Source organism: Pristis pectinata, chromosome 5 (assembly GCF_009764475.1).
Source record: "Pristis pectinata isolate sPriPec2 chromosome 5, sPriPec2.1.pri, whole genome shotgun sequence".
NCBI classification, from domain to species: domain Eukaryota; kingdom Metazoa; phylum Chordata; class Chondrichthyes; order Rhinopristiformes; family Pristidae; genus Pristis; species Pristis pectinata.
Genome location: NC_067409.1, coordinates 10115790 through 10136768, shown reverse-complemented (window position 1 = coordinate 10136768; position 20979 = coordinate 10115790). Strand labels below are relative to the sequence as shown.

At 42.1% G+C, this 20979-nt stretch overlaps 1 protein-coding gene across 1 annotated transcript in view; it reads left to right on the top strand.

Moving 5' to 3' along the window:
• LOC127570812 (WD repeat-containing protein 48) overlaps positions 1-20542 on the top strand; it is a 68620-nt gene extending 48078 nt beyond the window's left edge. Inside the window, exons 14-19 of the mRNA XM_052016661.1 lie at positions 1420-1515; positions 5303-5408; positions 11242-11329; positions 13570-13646; positions 15393-15585; positions 17903-20542. Coding sequence (XP_051872621.1) covers positions 1420-1515; positions 5303-5408; positions 11242-11329; positions 13570-13646; positions 15393-15585; positions 17903-17998 — 656 coding nt within the window. The 3' untranslated portion in view covers positions 17999-20542. The remainder of the gene's footprint in view (positions 1-1419; positions 1516-5302; positions 5409-11241; positions 11330-13569; positions 13647-15392; positions 15586-17902) is intronic.
• Positions 20543-20979: the final 437 nt, after the last annotated feature.

Sequence of the window (20979 nt, the reverse complement as noted above, 5' to 3'; positions counted from 1 at the left end):
CAGGTGCTCCGGTTTCCTCCTGCATCTTAAACTGTTACAAGTTTAGGTTAATTGCCTGAGTGTCCAGGTCGTGGAGTCATAGGTACGACATGGGAACGGAACAGGTCCTTCAGCCCACCATGTCCATTCTGACCATCAACCACCCATTTACACTAATCTTACATTAATTCCATTTTTTCACTCTCCCCTCGTTCTCATCAACTCCTCCCAGATTCTACCACCCACCTACACACTTGTGGCAATTTACTGTGGCCAATTAACCTATTAACCCACAAAGGAGGAAACCGGAGCATGCAGGGAGAACATGCCAACACCACATAGTCAGCACCCAAGGTCAGGATTGAGCCCGGGTCTCTGGTACTGTGAGGCAGCAGCTTTACTAGCTGCACCATTGTACCACCCTGAGTGGTAGGAACATGGAAAGAATTAAAGGAAATCAATGTCGATGGGTGGACTCAGTGGGTTGAAGGGCCAGTTTCAGTTCTGTGTGGCTCAATAACTCTTGGAGCCAATGTAAGGACAGAGACTGAGAAAATTGCAGGGAGCACGGTCTAAGTGAATGAGAAAAACAATGGCAGATAGAATTCTTTGTGTAGAAGAAAGACCAATTGAAATCAATGTTGTGAGGCCAGGAGCAAAAGGATTTCAGTGTCCATATATGCTGATATCTACCACACAGGAACAAAAAGTAATCAAACATTCTCATGGACTTTTGGTCTTTTCAAAGGGCTTTGAAAACAGAAGTTTAGTTAAACAGAGTTTTAGTCAGATTCTATTTGCATTCAATTTTTGATGTCAATGAAGAAAATAGGTGTCGGTTTTGGATAGGGTCCAGTGCAGAATTCCCAGAGTTAGACTACGGCCTAAATCTTTAAATTATAGGACAATTTGCTTGTGGGTTACATTTCCTTGAGTTTAGATGTTTAAGCATGATCTCATATTACTTAAAATGATAGTATTCTCAAAACATAAATCACAGGAAACACTTTGTGGAATTCTAAACAAGGGAAGGAGAAAAAGGCATAATAAAATTAGAGGTCATTTAGAAGTGAAATCAGCAACCGATTTTTCACTCGTGCTTGTCCTCTTTCTAAAACTACCTGCTAGGTCAATTGAAAATTTCAAGACTTGAACTTGAAGGGTGCTGTTTGGATGTTGATCAACGACTGTATGTGGAGTTGAGAATCTCAACACCCGGGATTGAATTGAGTAGTGGGATAAGTTCAAGGGTCAAAGTGACATATTCATGATGATATGAGTCTTTTCCTATGTTTATTAGGAGGGAAACTTCACAGTATCTAGAAGTGTAGATGTTCTAGATGCCATTTAAATACACAAGCTTAGATGATAGTTTCAAAAACCTAATTTACTTTTTGTCTAAAATCTATCTTTTATTGACTATTTTCATTTTGATTACAGTGAATCTTGGAGGACTGTTGCTTCAGGCTTTGTTGGAGTATTGGCCAAGAACACACATTATTCCTATGGATGAAGAGGAAAATGAAATGAATATAGGTCAGTATTTCGTATCAAAATTGGTCATGTTGGGTACAAATGACTAAAATTTGAACAGTTGATGTTATCTATACCAACATGATGACAAGTATACCGGTTTAGGCTCTTGAGGTCTTTTTTTTTTGTCAACTTTGAAGCCTCTAAAGTAATAGGATGTGAGCATCTATTGCCTGACTCTTTACTGATAACATTGACAAAGCATTGGATGCTAATTTCTTCCAGTCAAGGGGAAATAACTACTAGCAGCCTCCTAATATCAGCATAGCTACATTGGCAGCTCAAAATACTAGGCAGACTTGAGCTCTGCCCTCACTGATGTAATAGTGCATTGTTTGTTCAGCAAGCCTGTCTGATGCCATTTCGTTGCGAGTATATCCAGTTTGATTTTGGAAGAAGATGATAAGAGGCATAGATCGAGTGGACAGTCAGAGACTTTTTCCCAGGGCAACAATGGCTAACACGAGAGGGCATAACTTTAAGGTGATTGGAGGAAGGTATAAGGGGGATGTCAGGGGTAAGTTTTTTTACACAGAGAGTGGTGGGTGCATGGAACGCACTGCCTGCAGAGGTTGTGGGGGCAGATACATTAGGGACATTTAAGAGACTCTTAGATAGCCACATGAATGATAGAGAAATGGGGAGCTATGTGGGAGGGAAGGGTTAGATAGAGCAGGATAAAATGTCGGCACAACATTGTGGGCCAAAGGGCCTGTACTGTGCTGTAATGTTCTATGTTCTGTAAGAAGTTGTGCCACTCTTAATTAAAAATCTATGTGAAAAGTGTGGTGCCAGGATAATCTTAGAGAGACTTCTATCAAACTTTTGACTGTAGTTGATTCAAAAATTAAAAACTTGAAGTTAAAAGGTAACATTGCAGTTGCAAGCAGATTACCACTCCGAAGAAAGAACTTCTATTAATTGTTTAGTTAAAGGGACGATGATCCTATTCACTGGGATTGAGCAATGGTTTAGTGTCGAGCAATGGTTTAGTGTCGAGCAATGGTTTAGTGTCAAACAATGGTAAGTTGCATTTGAGAGTGGAGGTGAAAAGAAGCCTTGAAGAATTTGAATGTGAGCAAGACTGAAACCAATCTATGATCTAAACTTGGAGAGGGAGGTACTTTCACGATGCATCTTTTAAATGTAGGAATGGAATGAAGACAACTGGAAGAAGCAACCGCTTCAAGTTTTCCCTTTGTTCTTAAACCAATGGTCTATAGTTTATACATGGGAGTTTTTATTTCCGTCCTCATGGATGGATTTGTCCCAAAATTGTGCAGGTCTAGGTGATTTTTACCAATTATTTTCTTTCCTGGGTTGCTCGTATAATTTGTCAACAGCTGCCTTAAACCATAGAACCGTACAGCACAAAACAGGCCCTTCGGCCCACCATGTTGTGCCGTCCATCAAACCACCCTCACGCTATCTAACCCTTTCCTCCCGCATATCCCTCTATCTCACATTCCTCCATGTGCCTATCCAACAAACTCTTGAACCTGTCCAATGTATCTGCCTCTACCACCACCCCAGGTAGTGCATTCCATGCACCAACCACTCTGGGTGAAAAATCTCCCCTGAACCTCCCACCCATAACCTTAAAGCCATGCCCCCTCATCTTGAGCATTGGTGCCCTGGGAAGGAGGCGCTAGCTGTCTACTCTATCTATTCCTCTCAATATTTTATATACCATTGCATGGGATTTGGTGAAGGAACAAAACCATTAATTGTGTTAGTTTTTTTTGTCCTTTTAAGTTTTGTGGTTTGCTATATTAGTCGAGTATAATGATCGCCAGTACTCTCAGTTGGTTCGGTCTGGCTGAATGTTATATGTTCAGACCTGATTGTTAGCATAAGGTGCTACCAGCACCTGATGTCAATGGCATAAATGAATCTTGCCATCAGTCTTTCAAAGAAGAAAGAAGTATGGGGCACAAATGGGCTTGTGTGTGGGCGTGAAATACAACGTATAATTTCAGACAATATCGACGAGTTAGAAGGGTAACTGGCAAAATTCTGCTGTCATCCACATTGTTGCAGTTCTCCTCCAAAGGTCTTAAAAGCTTTTAAAATATAGGAAAGTTAAAAGTTTCCACAAAAATTTGTGGATACTAGCTCAGTTTTAAAGCTGATGTTTTATAGAGTTATACAGCATGGAAACAGGCCCTTCAGCCCAACTCATCCATGCAACCAAGGTGCCTTCCTGAGCTAGTCCCGTTTGCCTGCATATTTCTCCCATATCCCACTAAACTTTTCCTATTCACGTACCTGTCCAAATGTCTTTTAAACATTGTAATTGTACGCACCTCTGCCACTTCCTCTGGCAGCTCGTTCCATGTACCCACTGTTCTCTGTGTGGGGGGAGAAAAGTTGCCCCTCAGGTCCCCTTTAAATCTTTCCCCTGTCGCCTTAAACCTCTGCCCTCTAGTTGTAGATTCTGCTATCTTGGGAAAAAGACTGTGACCATCCACTTTATCTATACCCCTCATGATTTAATAAACTTCTATAACGTCACCCCTCAGCCTCCTTCATTCCGGGAAAAACAGTCCCAGTCTCTCCTTGTAACTCAAACCTTCCAGTCCCAGCACATCTTTGTGCATCTTTTCTGCACCCTCTCTTGTTTAATCACATCCTTCCTATAGTATGGCGACCAGACTGCACACAATATTTCAGGTGCAATCTCACCAACGTTTTATAAAGCTGTAGTATTCGAAATACTTGACAAAAATGATTAAGTGTTCTAGTTGAAACATATCAGTGGGGGCCAAACAGGGTAGATGATATGAGGACATTGCCCCTTGTGGAGGAATCCAGCAGCAGCAGATATAAATTCAAGATAAAGGGTCCTCCATTTAAAACACATGCAGAGGTATTTCTTCTGAGGGTTGTAAATCTACTCTAGAAAGCTGCAAATGTTGAATAATTTCATATTTTCTAATTTAAGAGGTCCACCCTACAGGGAAATCAATGGCTATAAGAATTGAGCAAAAAAATTAGAATAGCTATAATCTTACTGAAGACTCTAGCAGTCTCAATGTGGCCTATGCTTGTTCCTATTACTCGTATAGTGTAGTGGTTAGCGTAATGCTATTACAATGCCAGTGACCCGGGTTCAATTCCCGCCACTGTCTGTATGGAGTTTGTACATTCTCCCCGTGTCTGCATGGGTTTCCTCCGGGTGCTCCGGTTTCCTCCCACGTCCCAAAGACATTACAGGTTCGGAGCTGTGGGCATGCTATGTTGGTGTTGGAAGAGTGGCGACACTTGCGGGCAGCCCCCAGTACATTCTCAGTAACACAAAAAGAGGCATTTCACTATGTGTTTCGATATACATGTGACTAATAAATATCTTATTCTCATGATCATTCAGCCCCTTAACCCAGTTCCTTCATTCACTGAGAATATGGTTGATGTTATTCCAATAATCTTGGCTCCATATCCCTAAATAATTCTATCATACACAAGACTTAAAATTAATTGAGTTTGTGTTAATTGTTTCTGTTGCATGTATTTAGCTAGCTCTCCTGTGCTTTAAAAGCTTTAAGATCTTTATAGAGCTGTAATAATGGAAATGTCAACAGAATTTGCCCACTTGTCTGACCACATCAGCATTCTGACCATCTAATTATCAGAAGCAGCCCTGGAGTTCACTCAAGCTATGAAATCATCTTCTGATGAGCATAATTTTGTTATATTCAAATAGCATTGAAACTTGGTAAATTTTAAAGACTGATTTTAAAGACTGAATTTCTTGGCAAGTTAAAAAATCTATATTTTTTTTCCTTTTTAGTTAACGGTGAGCAAGAGAACAGAATTCAGAAAGGCAATGGATATTTCCAGGTGCCACCGCACACTCCAGTCATATTTGGTGAAGCAGGGGGTCGCACGCTCTTCAGGTATTGTACAGTACCCCAGCATTCTGGTCCTTCTGGGCACAAGGTAGCTAGAGGTTTCCATGTGCATCTTTTAAATATTAACCAAGCCACCTTACCATCTACAAAATGTAAGACGTGTGTGACTGAATGCACGTCATCTTATCTCATCTGGAATTGACCCTTTTATTGTCTATTTTTGTACCAAGGCTTTAGAGCTGAGTGGCTCTGGCAGAACCCAAATTAAACATCATTTAGGTGCATAAATATCACAAGGTAGCACCAGCGATGACCATTTCCATCACGTTAGAGTAACCTACTGGGCAGTAATTGAATGTCTCCCTTCTTCCTTAGCATGTCTTCCCCTCTACCATAGTGGACAGAGCCGTTGACTGCATGTCATCTACTTCCCACACTTCTGCTCTCACTCCCTCTCCTCCTGGTCAGAGCAAGGACAAAATTCCTCTGCTCCTTACCTTCCACCCACCAGCCTTGCATTCGGTGAATCATCCTTCATCATTATTTCTGCCAGCACCAACAAGATAGCACGAACAAGATTCCACCACCAGATGCACATTCCCCTCCTATTTTAGCTTTCCAAAGGCATCACACCCTTTGGGACTCTCTGATCCTCTCTCCTGCGCCTCGCTACAATACCCCATCATGTGACACTTTCCTCTGCAACTGCAAGAGGTGCAACACCAGATCCTTTCGCTTCTTCCCTCCATCCGGGAACCCAAATAGCTTTTCCAGGTGAAGTGTGGGTCACTTGCACTGCCAGTCTAGTCTACTGCATTCAGTGTTCACAATATGGCCTCTACATTGAAGAAACCAAACACAGATTGGGTGTTCTCTTGCGCTACACCTGCACTCTGTCTGCAGGAGTGATCTGGAGCTTCTAGTTGCCTGCCACTTTAATTCACCAACCCACTCCCTCTCTGTTCTTTCAGTCTGTGGCCTCCTGCACTATGAGGCCCATTGCAAGTGTGTTTACTTAAATGCAAGAAGTGTCAGGAATAAGGGGGATGAACTGAGGGCTTGGATAAGTATGGGGGACTATGATATCGTGGCTATTACTGAGACGTGGCTGACGTCAGGAGAGGAGTGGATATTGAATATTCCTGGTTTTCGGTGTTTTAAGAGGGATAGGGAAGGGGGGAGAAGAGGGGGAGGGGTGGCAATACTGGTCAGGGACACTGTTACGGCTGTGGAAAAGATGGATGTTGTAGAAGGATCATCTCTAGAGTCCGTATGGGTGGAATTAAGGAACAAGAAAGGAGCAGTTACTCTACTAGGGGTATTCTATAGGCCCCCCGGTAGCAATAGAGATATAGGGGAGCAGATTGGCAGGCAGTGTTTGGAGAGAAGCAGAAATAACAGGGTTGTTATAATGGGAGACTTCAACTTCCCAAATATAGACTGGAACCTGCTTAGTGCCAAAGGTTTAGATGGAACGGAATTTGTTAAGTGTGTCCAGGAGGGATTCCTGACGCAGTATGTTGAAAGGCCGACTAGAGGGAATGCCATGTTAGATCTAGTTTTAGGAAATGAACCGGGACAGGTGAAGGATCTATTGGTGGGTGAGCATTTGGGGGACAGTGACCATTGCTCCATAACCTTTAAAATTGTCATGGACAGGGACAGGTGCAGAGAGGACAAGAGGTTTTTCAATTGGGGAAGGGCGAACTATGAGGCTATAAGGAGAGAACTTGGGAGTGTAAATTGGGATGTCCTTTTTGAAGGAAAATGTACCATGGAGATGTGGTCGATGTTCAGGGATCTTATGCAGGATGTTAGGGATAAATATGTCCCGGTGAGGCAGAGAAGGAATGGCAGGGTGAAGGAACCGTGGGTGACGAGAGAGTTGGAACGACTTGTTAGGGAGAAGAAGGTAGCATACGTGAGGTATAAGCAGCAAGGTTCAGACAGGGCCCGTGAGGAATATAGGGTAGCAAGGAAGGAACTTAAGAAAGGGCTGAGGAGAGCTAGAAGGGGACATGAAAAGGCTTTGGCTAGTAGGGTTAAGGAAAATCCCAAGGCCTTTTTCAAGTATGTGAAGGGTAGGAGGATGGCTAGGGTGAAGGTAGGTCCGATTAAGGACAAAGGTGGGAGAATTTGCCTGGAGGCGGCGGAAGTGGGAGAAGTTCTCAATGAGTACTTCTCTTCGGTATTCACCAGGGAGAGGGGTCTTGATGATGCGGAAGGGAGTGCTGGTAGGGGTAATGTTCTCGAGGTTGTTGATATCAAGAGGGAGGATGTGTTGAAGTTGTTAAATAATATTAAGACAGATAAATCTCCGGGGCCTGACGGGATTTTCCCCAGGCTGCTTCGAGAGGCTAGGGAGGAGATTGCTGAACCGCTGGTAAGGATCTTTGAGTCCTCATTGTCTACGGGGGTGGTGCCGGAGGATTGGAGGGTTGCGAATGTTGTCCCCTTGTTCAAAAAAGGTAATAGGGATAGGCCAGGGAATTATAGACCGGTGAGTCTCACGTCTGTGGTGGGTAAGCTGTTAGAAAGGATTCTAAGGGATAGGATTTATGAACACCTTGAGAATCATGGACTGATTAGGGACAGCCAGCATGGCTTTGTGAAGGGAAGATCTTGCCTCACAAGCCTGATAGAGTTCTTTGAGGAGGTGACCAGGAAGATTGATGAGGGCAGTGTGGTGGATGTGGTTTACATGGATTTTAGTAAGGCGTTTGATAAGGTTCCTCATGGTAGGCTTCTTCAGAAGGTCAGAGGCCAAGGGATCCAAGGAAGCTTGGCTGTGTGGATTAGGAATTGGCTTGCATGTAGAAAGCAGAGGGTTGTGGTGGAAGGAGTGCCCTCGGATTGGAAGGCAGTGACTAGTGGTGTCCCGCAGGGATCGGTTCTGGGACCTCTACTTTTTGTGATATTTATAGATGACTTAGATGAGGGGGTGGAGGGCTGTGTTAGTAAGTTTGCAGACGACACTAAGATAGGCGGTGTTGTGGATAGTGTGGAGGGCTGTCGGAGTTTACAGAGGGATATTGATAGGATGCAGAGCTGGGCTGACAAGTGGCAGATGGAGTTCAATCCGGAGAAGTGTGAGGTGGTACACTTTGGAAGGACAAACTCCAGGGCAGAGTACTGGGTGAATGGCAAGGTACTTGACAGTGTGGAGGAGCAGAGGGATCTGGGGGTTCATATTCACAGTTCATTGAAAGTTGCCTCACAGGTGGAAAGAGCAGTTAAGAAGGCCAATGGGATGTTGGCTTTCATAAGTCGCGGGATCAAGCTTAAGAGCCGCGAGGTGATGATGCAGCTTTACAAAACTCTAGTTAGGCCACACTTAGAGTACTGTGTTCAGTTCTGGTCACCTCATTATAGGAAGGATGTGGAGGCATTGGAGAGGGTGCAGAGGAGATTTACCAGGATGCTGCCTGGATTGGAGAGTATTGAATATGAGGAGAGGCTTAAGGTGCTAGGGCTTTATTCACTGGAAAGGAGGAGGATGAGAGGAGACATGATAGAGGTATATAAAATATTGAGAGGAATAGATAGAGTAGACAGTCAGTGCCTCCTTCCCAGGGCACCAATGCTCAAGACGAGAGGTCATGGCTTTAAGGTTATGGGTGGGAGGTTCAGGGGAGATGTCAGGGGGAGGTTTTTCACCCAGAGAGTGAATTGGTGCATGGAATGCACTGCCTGGGGTGGTGGTGGAGGCAGATACATTGAACAGGTTCAAGAGCTTGTTGGATAGGCATATGGAGGAATGTGAGATAGAGGGATATGCGGGAGGAAGGGGTTAGGTAGTGTGAGGGTGGTCTGATGGATGGCACAACATGGTGGGCCGAAGGGCCTGTTTTGTGCTGTATGGTTCTATGGTAATGCAAACTCTAGGAACAACACCCCATCTTCTGTCCAGGCACGTTGCAACCTTCAGGGCTCAATATCAAATTTTCCATAGTTGGACTTGCACAGCCCACTGTACCTGTGCCAACCATTTTTCCTGTCCACTCTAATCCCATTTGCCTGCTTTAGGACCATATCCTTCTATGCCTTGCCTATTCTAGTGTCTGTCTAAATGTCTCTTAACACAGAGATTGTATCTGACTCCACCACCTCCTCTAACAGTGAGCTCTAAGTATCTACACTATGTAAAATAAAACTTTTCCCCTCAAAAAAATCCTCTTAAACTCATTTCTCTCACCTTAAGCCTGTGCTCTCTTGTTTTTGATACCTCTACCATGAGAAAAAGAGTCTATCTACCTTATCTATGCCTCTTATAATTTTATATACCTCTATCAGATCATTCCCTCAGCCTCTTTTTAACTGCAGGAAATAAAAGCCCAGCCTATCATAACTAAAGTCCTTCAATCCAGACAACATCCTGGTGAATCTCTGCACACACTCCAGTGCTATCACATCCTTCCTATGGTGTGGCAACCAGAACTGCACATAGTACTCCAAGTGTTGTTTAACCAGTGTTTTGTAAAGTTGCAACGTAATGCCCCAACTTTTACATTGTATGGCCTGACCTATGACAGCAAGCTTTGGCTCTTTCTGGTGCACTTAATCATTGGAGGTTGTGTTACATAGCAGGATGGTGGATGTCCCTGGTAGGAAACCTGTACCTTGTCTCCCCAAGAACCATTTTGTAGTTGTTCCCACTAGTTCTTCTATGGATGCATCTGCAGCAGGTCAATTGAGGACAAAGATTTTTCTTGGTTTTGTTTCTCTGCCACAGGCTTAATTTAGCAGCTTTTGAGCCTTGGGTCTCGGTCAGCAGTAAAGTGGCTAAACCAGAAGGTGATGGACTAAATTCCTACAGTGTACATCCTGTGCCCTTGTCATCCTCACTGCTGCTTTCAAATGTTGTTTTTCTTAAAGAAGTATTGACCTGTCAGCTCAGGGAAGGTGACTGATGGTAATCAACAGGATTTTTTTAGCCCAGCTTTGACCTATGTAACACGTGCAGCACAGACACAGGACATTCAGCTCAACCAGGTCATGCCAGCATTTGTGCTGCAGCCACACTTTCTCCCCTCTAAATTTATCAGGGCGGACCTCTATTCCCTTCTTACGCTCTGTGGACTCTGACTACACTTCTCACTGCCTTGGTAAAGCAGATAACATAATCAAAGACCCCACAAAGACCCCATTCTCTCTTCTTTCCGCCCCGCCCCCCAATCGGGTAGAAGAATCAAAAGCCTAAAAGCACGTACCACCAGACTCAAGGACAGCTTCTGTCTCATTGTTATAAGACTATTGAATGGTTCTCTAAAATGGACCTCACAATCTACCTCATTATGGCCTTGCACCTAATTGTCTACCTGCACTGCACTTTCTTTGTAACTGTAACACCTTATTCTGCATTCTGTTATTGTTTTGCCCTAGTACTACCTCAATGCACTGTTGTAATGAAATGATATTTAAGGATGGCATGCAAAACAGTTTTTCACTGTACCTCAGTACATGTGACAATAATAAACAAATTTGCCCTCATTTACCCTTTCAGTCTCAAGTGCATCTATTGCTCACTCCAACCACTTTGTGGTAGCAAGTTCCACATTCTCACCATTCCTTGGATAATAAAAAAAGTTTCTCCTGAATTAGAAAACTTGGAATCGTGTTTACTAGTCCATCATCATAACCACTGTGCTTCATTCTGTATCACATTGTAGATGCCAGTTGGGCCTAGAAAGGATTAAACATTAAATCTGGTATTGATGCAATCTTATTTGTACTTTAGTCATTCAATGGTGTGTATTTTGTTGAGTAAATTTTTGAATATTGATGACACACATTCCATCTGCCTTTCAGTTTTCTCACCATCCCTATTCTTAAATCAGCCAGCAAAGACAATAGCATTTTACGAAATTGTTCTTTGCAGGCTTTTGTGTCGAGATGCAGGGGGTGAAACAGAGTCCATGCTTCTGAATGAAACTGTGCCTCAGTGGGTCATCGACATCACCGTAGACGTAAGTGCTCATCTGATTCAGTTCACCCGCCTGCACAGAAGTGTTCTTGGTGCCTTGGAGCACTAAATAATATTTACTTTATCTTCAAGGCGGTTTCACTGCAATGTTCTGATTACTTGTACCTCACTAATTTAACCTTGAGGAGCTAAGCATGATTTTTATTCCAAATTCAAGAGTTCAGTAGCAGTACCACACATGATCAGAAATTGGAATCCAAACTCTGAGTGAATATAACTTCAAACTTTTTTTTAATCTAGCTTTTGAGTGCAAGGTCTTAAGGTCAAGAACAAAAGAAAAATCACTCCATAGGCTTGAATGCCTTGTTAAATCTCACACATTTTCACAATCGTGAAAAGATGTCAGAATTTGTGCTTTTTGTAAAAGATATCTGGTTCTACAGAGACCTCATTCCTTGATGCCTCCACTGAATTTTTAGTCTAGACTATTGACTGTGAAGAGCATTGCAGCCAGATCAGATCCTCTCCTTGCCTGATGTTCATCAGATAATAACTAACTTGGGTTTTCTTTAATCAATCCCTTTAGTCATGGTCATAGAGTTATCCAGCACTGAAACAGGCCCTTCAACCCACCACGACCTTTTTGCCCATCTGCACTAATCCCATTTGCCCACATTAGGACTGTGTCCTTCTATGCCTTGCTTATTGAAGTCTCTGTCTAAATGCCTCTTAATATAGTAATTGTATCTGATTCCACCACCTCCTTTGGCCAACCAATCTGTGTATGTGTGAGTGTGTTGGTTTGCCATCAGAACCCCTCTAAAACTCTTTCCTCTTAGTTTGGACTTGTGCTGCCTTGTTCTTGATATCCCCACCATGGGAAAAAGATTTTGACTACCTACCCTATCTATGCATCTCATTAGTTTTATGTATTTCTATCAGGTCATCACTCCCCTCCAGTCCAGGTAACATCCTGGTGAATCTCCGTTGCACTCTCTCCATTCTTCCAGGTTGGACAAACTTGGTTTATTCTCCCTAGAGCGTTGGAGGCTGAGGGGAGACTTGAATGAAGTATTTAAAATTGTGAGAGGCATAGATAGAGTAGACAGTCAGAATCTGTTCCCCAGGGTAGAAATGTCAAACGCCAGAGGACATACTTTTAAGGTTTGTTTGGGGGAGGGGGGATTTGAAGGCGACGTGAGGGGCAAGCTTTTTTCGCAGAGAGTGGTAGGTGCCTGGAATGGGTTACCGGGGTAGTAGTGGAAGCAGACAGTTTGGTAGAGTTTGACGCTTTTAGATAGACACATGAATATGAAGGGAATGGAGGGAAATGGATGATACACAAGAGGAGGACATTTAGTATAAATTGGCATCAAGATCAGCACAACATCATGGGCCGAATGGCCTGTCCAATACTGTACTGTTCTCTGTTCAGTAGTATGGTGGCCAGAACTGCACACCGATGCTCCGAGTATGGCCTAACCAGTGTTTGTAACCAAGTGCAGCCAAACCAGTGTTTTGTAAGGCTGAGGAGGCAGGTTTGCACAGCTGCAGGTGCTGCTAATACTGAGTTCCAAAAACTCAACTTTAGTTGCAGTATATAGAATCGAGTGAGCCGGGATAGTGCAGCTGGTGGGAGAATGTGGTGGGAAAGGACAGGATTCAATGGAGCACCAGAATCTTCAGTGTTACTGTGACTAAATTCTTGTTTTTAAATGAGGACGCCGTGGTAAATAACTAATAATTGCATAAGTTGCCATCATCCCAAATCAGGTTATCATTTGCAAAGATGTTAAACAAGATTTTATTCTTTAACTTTTTCCTAGTTCTTTATTTCTCTGAGGCTGAACAGCAAGCACTCTGCTTCCTTAAAGTTTGTCTCAAAGGGAACTGCGGCTTCCATGTGATTAGACGACCAGAACTGCTGACAGTTCTGCTCTTGTCTTGTATCTTGATACTTACTTCTCCACCCCCCCACCCCCCACTGTACTTAATTACTTTCTTAAAGTTTGTATAATGCCACACTTAGTACTCATTAATAATATCAAATAAATATTTATTACATTAATAATATCAAATGATTCAGCCAAACTGATGGAAAATCTGGCAGTGGTAATTTTTAATTGAAGTTTTTAGCAATAAAGCAATGCTAGTCGCATGTTCCAATAAATAACTCGGATTAAACATCACCCTATATTGGTTACTGCCACCAGATTTCTTTGTTGCTGTGGTGGCTGTGGGCATTTTTGTACCTTCTTATTTTTTCTGGTTCTCCTTTTTCAGAAGAACATGCCGAAATTCAACAAAATCCCATTCTACCTCCAACCTCATTCTTCTTCGGGAGCAAAAACACTTAAGAAGTAAGTAGATTTCATTAAAGAGCTCTTCTGAATGACATTTATTTCCCTTCAGCAGCTAATTTGACCCTGCTTTGGAGTTGAGAGCAACTCCCTCTTTAGTTCTTTTGTTCTTTGGACGTCAAATAGATCAGAGGTATTCAGCATATGAGAGTCTTAGACTGTTGGGTTCTTGCAGTGAGCATTGTGTTTAAGATATCAAAGAGGTGCATTTTGTAATGTAATACAGTACCAATTGGAAATCTGGTATTGTATAAATACCTGGTGAACTTGATCCTATATTATCCTTTCAATGTTTAATGTGACTATTATAGGTTGATTAGAAATATATAATGAGGTTTTTCTTATGGTTAATCTTGGATGTTAACATCACAGGCAAAGTCACATTTATTGCTCACCATTAATTGCCTTGATAAGGTAGTTAAGCTTTCTCTTTTGAAGTACTGACTTCTTAACCACAAGTGGTGTGCTAAAACATTTCTGAGGGGATTATTAGCCTATTTTCTTCAGTGAAATCCAAGTAAAATGCACATATTTTAACTCCTGATTATTTCTCTGCAACTGTTCCAGGTAAACTTAAACTGCTAATTCTGATTTCAGTGATCCACAGCAGCTCCCATGGTTGCCTTCACTATAACATTTCTTGCGTGAATTTAATACTGATCCTGGGAACAAAATGTTCTTAGTATTTGGGTTCTTTGTGGTGAGCTCATACATATGGGCTCTGCTTTGCCAAGTTCCACCTAGAAAGACCAGCAGCAGTTTAGAAATACTATCACGTTTGTGTCTTTACATTTGAATTTGTAAAACAGTGGTGCATTTTGAGATTTGAAAACTGATCAGATCAGGATTATTAGAAGCTTTAGGATTGAATTACTACCTCGTTATTCCTCTTTTGCACTATTTATTTTTGTAACTTATAGTAATTTTTATGTCTGTGTCTTGCACCATACTGCTGCCACAAAACAACAAATTTCACAACATATGTCAGTGATAATAAACCTGATTCTGAAATTGAATTGAAAACCTTTTGGTCAACTTGACTTTGTACTTTTGTTAGACAGTGTGAATCCTCGAGATCCAAGTGACATTAGGGAAGGCTTTGTTTATTGCCCATCTATATCTGCCCCAAATCTGTTTTCTTTGACACTGCTGTGACCTGCAAACAGGAGTGAATAAGAAAAATGAATTTACCCTCTTACTTCTGTTAATGAACATTGGGCCAACATTTCTGCAAAGAAGTTTGCAATTCTATGTGGAACATTTAACTTTTAACACAAAGCTTGAGATTCCTACGCATAGATACAAAATCTTGGAGGCCAAAACTTTTAGTCAGGGAAGCAACTGGATGATGAGCAGCTGGGCACAAGATTCAGGCCATTGTTATAAATCTCTTTCGATACTTAAAGCAAAATACAGCTTTTAGGTGCATTAAAGCTTTGAGCATGAATGTGATTATTTAAGAAATAAAAATGAAATGCAGGAGTAGCTGTAGGTGTAGTGACATCTAAAATGAAAAGTGTCCAAAAAGTTTTAAATATTATGATGAGGAGATAATCTGTTGTTGGGTCAGAGACCCCAGTTGTTAAACAGTTCACCTTTTAGGTACCACTATAAATTTAGACTGGCTTTTATTTTAGATTTCATTTTCTTTTGTAATGTCTCTTGATTTATTACTGTGTTGCACCCTGCCTATTAATAGCAATGAAAACAACTCTTATAAACTGTTCACTTTCAACCATGCTTTAGGGATCGTTTATCGGCCAGTGATATGCTACAGGTTCGAAAGGTGATGGAGCATGTTTACGAGAAGATCATCAACCTGGATAATGAGTCGCAAACAACAAGCTCTTCAAACAATGAGAAACCTGGAGAACAGGACAAGGAAGAAGATATTGCTGTGCTAGCCGAGGAGAAGATCGAACTTCTCTGCCAAGATCAGGTTAGCTGATGCCTAGTCTGTAGTTGGTTAGTCTCAGCTCATGATAATAGAAGCTGTTAACCATGGTTCATTGGTACACCCTTGCCTACTGAGGCCATGGGTTCCTCTAGATCATTGGTTTAAGACCTGCTCCACATACTAGACCACATAACAATGGCTAGCACTGTACTATAATACTGAGAGAATGGAAGTAAGAACTCCTGGGCGAGTTATCGAATCAAGGCCCCTTTATCCCCTTGGATTGAAGGAAGTGAGCATGTGAAGGAAACCAAACACATTCAAGGAAGCAAAGAAGGGTTTCTTATCCTGATAACAAGGCCAATAATAATCCCACAGTCATTGTCTGGATCAGATGGTCAAAGGTGGATTAGAAATCTATCTGCCCACTTCTGTGACTCTGATGCAATTTAAAAATTTCAAGATTGAGATTTGCTTGCCCTTTTCTATCACCTAAAATTACAAAATAGTTTCATTTGATCACTCTTAGCACAATACGGTCATTGTGTGAAGGGCTTTGAGACATTTCTTTTTCAAATTTGCTCAGTAGAAATGTTGTTGCTGTTTCTCATTAGAAGTTAGGAGCCTACCATCAGTCACTGGGCACCTGCTTTGGTATTTATGATTTAATTGGTGATTTTCCAAAGGCCCTAATGACATTTGCCCATCACAGAATAATTTTACCCCCCACCCCCATTAATTTTCCCTGTAACCTATTCTCCCCATGTTCCCATCACAAATTCTACCACCCACCTACATCAGGGCTAATTTTGCATTGGCCAATTTAACCTACCAATCTGCAAGTCTTGGAATGTGGGTGGAACTGGAATACCCAGGGGAAACCCACAGTTGCATGGAGAACATGCAACCTCCACATAGATAGCCCCAGAGGTTAGAATTGGACTCAGGTTGCTGGAGCTGGGAGTCAGTAGCTCTACTAGCTGAATTGGTAAATCAGTTTATTATTGTCACATGTACTGAGGTACAGTGAAAAACATTTTTCTGCATGCCATCCATACAGATTATTTCATTACAACAGTACATTGAGATAGTATAAGGAAAAATAATAACAGAATGCAGAATAAAGTGTTACAGTTACAGAGAAAGTGCAGTGCAGGCAGACAATAAGATGTAAGGCCATAATGATGTAGATTGTGAGGTCAAGAGTCCATCTTATCGTACTAGGGGACTGTTCAATAGTCTTATAACAGTGGGATAGAAGCTGTCCTTGAGCGTGGTGGTATGTGCTTTCAGGCTTTTGTACCTTCTGCCCGGTGGGAGGGGGGGAGAAGAGAGAATGTCCGCGGTGGGTGGGGTCTTTATGTTGGCTGCTTTACCGAGGCAGCGAAATGCAGACAGTCCATGGAGGGAGAGGCTGGTTTCCGTGATGTGCTGAGCTGCGTCCACAACTCTCTGCAGTTTCTTGCGGCCTTGGGCAGAGCAGTTTATATCAATGGTGCTGAGGTCGAGAGAGTTGAGAGCTTCAAGTTCCTGGGAGTGAACATCACCAACAGCCTGTCCTGGTCAAATCACGTAGATGCCACGGCCAAGAAAGCTCATCAGCGCCTCTACTTCCTCGGGAGACTAAAGAAATTTGGTTTGTCCCCTTTGACTTTCACCAATTTTTACCGATGCACCACGATGCACCATAGAAAGCATCCTATCTGGATGTATCACGGCTTGGTACAGCAACTGCTCTGCCCAGGACCGCAAGAAACTGCAGAATTGTGGACACAGCCCAGCCCATCACAGACACCAGCCTCCCCTCCTTGAACTCTGTCTTTACCTCTTGCTGTCTTGGTGACGCAGCCAGTATAATCAAAGACCCCACCCACCCGGGTCATTCTCTCTTCTCGTCTTCCATCAGTTAGAAGATACAGGAGCCTGAAGGCACGTACCACCAGACTTAAGGACAGCTTCTACCCCACTGTGATAAGACTATTGAACGGTTCCCTTATACAGTGAGATGGACTCTGACCTCACAATCTACCTTGTTGTGACCTTGCACCTTATTGCACTGCACTTTCTCTGTAGCTGTGACACTTTACTCTGTACTGTTATTGTTTTTACCTGTACTATGTCAATGCACTCTGTACTAACTCAATGTAACTGCACTGTGTAATGAATTGACCTGTATGATCAGTATGCAAGACAAGTTTTTCACTGTACATTAGTACAAGTGACAATAATAAACCAATACCAATACCAGTTGCCGTACCATGATGCATCCAAATAGGCCTTGCCACCACAGTTCTTAATGTGTCGGAGCGTTATCGAATGTTTTAATTGACAGCACCACCTTCTCTAAACCTTGTTGCAGGTGCTTGATCCAAACATGGATCTGCGGACAGTGAAGCACTTCATTTGGAAAAGCGGAGGGGACCTGACACTTCATTATCGGCAGAAGTCAACGTGATGTCCTTTCAAGGAAGCAAAGGGCTTGACTCGTAGAAGCCAATAGTTTCATTCTGAACTTTCCCTCCGCGCCTAATTTCATTCCCTGTACTGGGTAAAAAGAGTAGTAACAGCGCCCCTTGCACCGCTGCATTTCAGACCCAGCTCGTTGATTAATTTAATCCTGTGTGGGGAAAGGCGCCAAATGATGCGGGCATTTCCAATGTTATATAATTTAGAAAGAATGCAGAATGTAAATTAAACAATCCCAGTGCACTGTCTTAATGGGCAGGCCACAGGTTATGATAGATTTATAGTGTGGGTTAATACACTGTGCAAGGTAAAATACATAAATGCTCCAGATAATGGACATAACCACCTCATCCAGTAGGTGTCACTTTATTTGTTCCTAACACATTGTTGCCTTCTCAGATATGTCTGCATGGGCACCACACTAGCTGCCGTAGTCTCCTTACGACATGTGATGTTATCTGTCACTGTGAATTGTGTTTCCATACATTCCAGGCATTTTTTCGATGGCATCTAAATGTCAGCAGTCTCGATGGCTCCTTTGTGAAGTAGGGTGGCTGAATGGAATCAAAAGGGAATGTGCAAAGAGCAGGTTCATTGCTTGTCTTGGCACCAAGCTGTATCCCCAGCTGTAAGCTAAATGTAAATTGTACCCCAGATTGACTGTTCTCAGTATTTATGTTTGTACGTTTTATTCAGTTTAATTAGCGGTGCTACATCTATCAGAGCTAATCCAGCAGAGATGATACTTTTAACTGGAAAGCGAACAAAATCCAGGTAGCAGGGCAAGTAGGGACAATTTCAGGGTTACGGGGTCAAGTTCTTTGTTAGAATGATCAGCAGCGGGTATGGTTTTACCTGAAAGTGACTCCATCCAGGCTAAGAGAAAGTGGTATACGATAAAGGAATGGTAGTATGATTTGGTTCTCCTAAAGAAAAAAATCCAGTTGTCTGAATGACCACCTACATCCAGATCCTATCTTGGGAGGAGTTTGATGTAAATACTGTACTTTTTTATTCAGCTGACTATTAAATGACAATTTTTTAAAACTTTTTTTTAAGAAGGAAAGCTTTTGAGACTTTGTAGCTGATCGCAAATTTTTTTTTGGATACTAGAAATCCAGAGTTGAAACATTAAGGCTTAAATAAAGTAATATTTAAACCAATGCAGTACTTTCAATCTAACAATACTGTAGCTACACAGAACTGACAGGATACCCTTGAAGCTGTTGATGTCTTGAACCCAAACTCCAGTTCATATTTTCAATTGTAAACTTTAGTTGTTGGGTACAGCTGATAAATCTAAATGAATGTAGAAGTAAAGGACAATTAAGTTCATTATGCGGAGGCAAGTCATTGCCTTTTTATGCATTGATCCATTTTGTCCATTGGATTTTGTTGTTGTTTCTCTCTACCCATTAATCTGTGTACACCAGCTCATTTCTGTATTGAAATTAAAAGTTTTGTGTACTTGTAGAAGTGGCAAAACAAGGCTGTTAATGTTTCTTGTACCAGAGTGCCTGAGAAAGGAGAATCTAGCTCTGAATTGAAAGGAAGTGAAATCACCATGCAAAGGACCATTTAAGGATAGAATCAGCATTCATTATCCTCGACTGTTTTGTTTCTCCCATGTTTATATAATGTTGTGGGAAAACTATCTTCAGATTCAGTTTGGGGGCTTGCACTTTTAACTATTGATCTGTTGAACTTGTACTCCTAGCAGCAACCCTGATGTAGATGGCAGACCTGCTGTGGTTGGCCACTTGTTGCCTATTCAGAATTATCCATCCAAGTTGCTGCTGATTCGCAAAGGCAGCTGGACAGGAGTCTACAATCCAGCCACTTCAGAGCTGATGTGAAATAGTTCAAGGACTCTGAGGAAGTCTTTCTTGTGTAAAGACATTGTGCATCTGCATCATTTTGGCGAACTGCCAGCCCTAGGTCACTGCCGTGCTCTCTCCTCGAAATTAGAAGGGTGTGGATACAAATCCCACTTCAGGGTTAAACCTATGCTGACGCTCCATTGCAGTTCCAGGGGTCTGCTACACTGTCAGAAATGCTGACTTTCGGACGAGAAGCTAAACTGAGGCCCCTTCTACCTTCTCGGGTGAGCGATATTGATCCCATGATATTATCTTGAACTTTGAGCAGGGCTTGAATATTTATCTCTTCAACCATAAGCAGTACCTTTGAATAAAGCATTAGTGATTGTATGGGCCGTAAATTGCAAAAAAATGGCAGTAGTGTTCCCTGTGTTATAACAGTGAGAATACTTCACACATGAATCATTGGCTGTAATATTTTTCCAGGTACCTGAAATTAGAATAGAAGGTGGGACTCGTTTTCCACACATTTTGTTTTCATAATTCCAAAAAAACTTGTTTCCAGACAAACATTTAGGACTCATGCTTTATAACTAACTATATTGTTATTGGAAGAGAAACTGTAACACACCCCTACTTGCATCAGTCTTTTCCTCTTGCCTTCTGCCTGATGTGTCAGTATTAAACATGCCGTTTATCTGTTTACCTACTATAATCCTTTTAATTTCAAGTTGTTATTCTTTTACTTGGCTAGAGCAACCAACCACAGAAAATGTACATGTTAATTAAAGTAATTTGTTTAACTTTGATAGCCAGTTGATAACACCACAGGTGACTATGCAGATTGCTTTGGTCCCTCCATAATATGCAGGTTCAGGGGCAGGAGTTTACAGTGAAGCTCACAGCACCTCGCTGCACACTTTGATGCATCCCTGATGCCCCTTTTGTTCAATAAGTAGGCACACTTGCCACCTGTGAATTTCAAATTGTTCTAAATATTGAATGGAGAGACAAAAGAATGCAGATGCTGGAATATCTAGATGAAAAAAAGCAGATGGTCAACGTTTCGGGTCAGGACCCTTCTTCAGGACTGAAGATAGGAAAAGGGGAAGCCCAATATATAGGAGGGAAAAGCAGAGCAGTGAGAGGT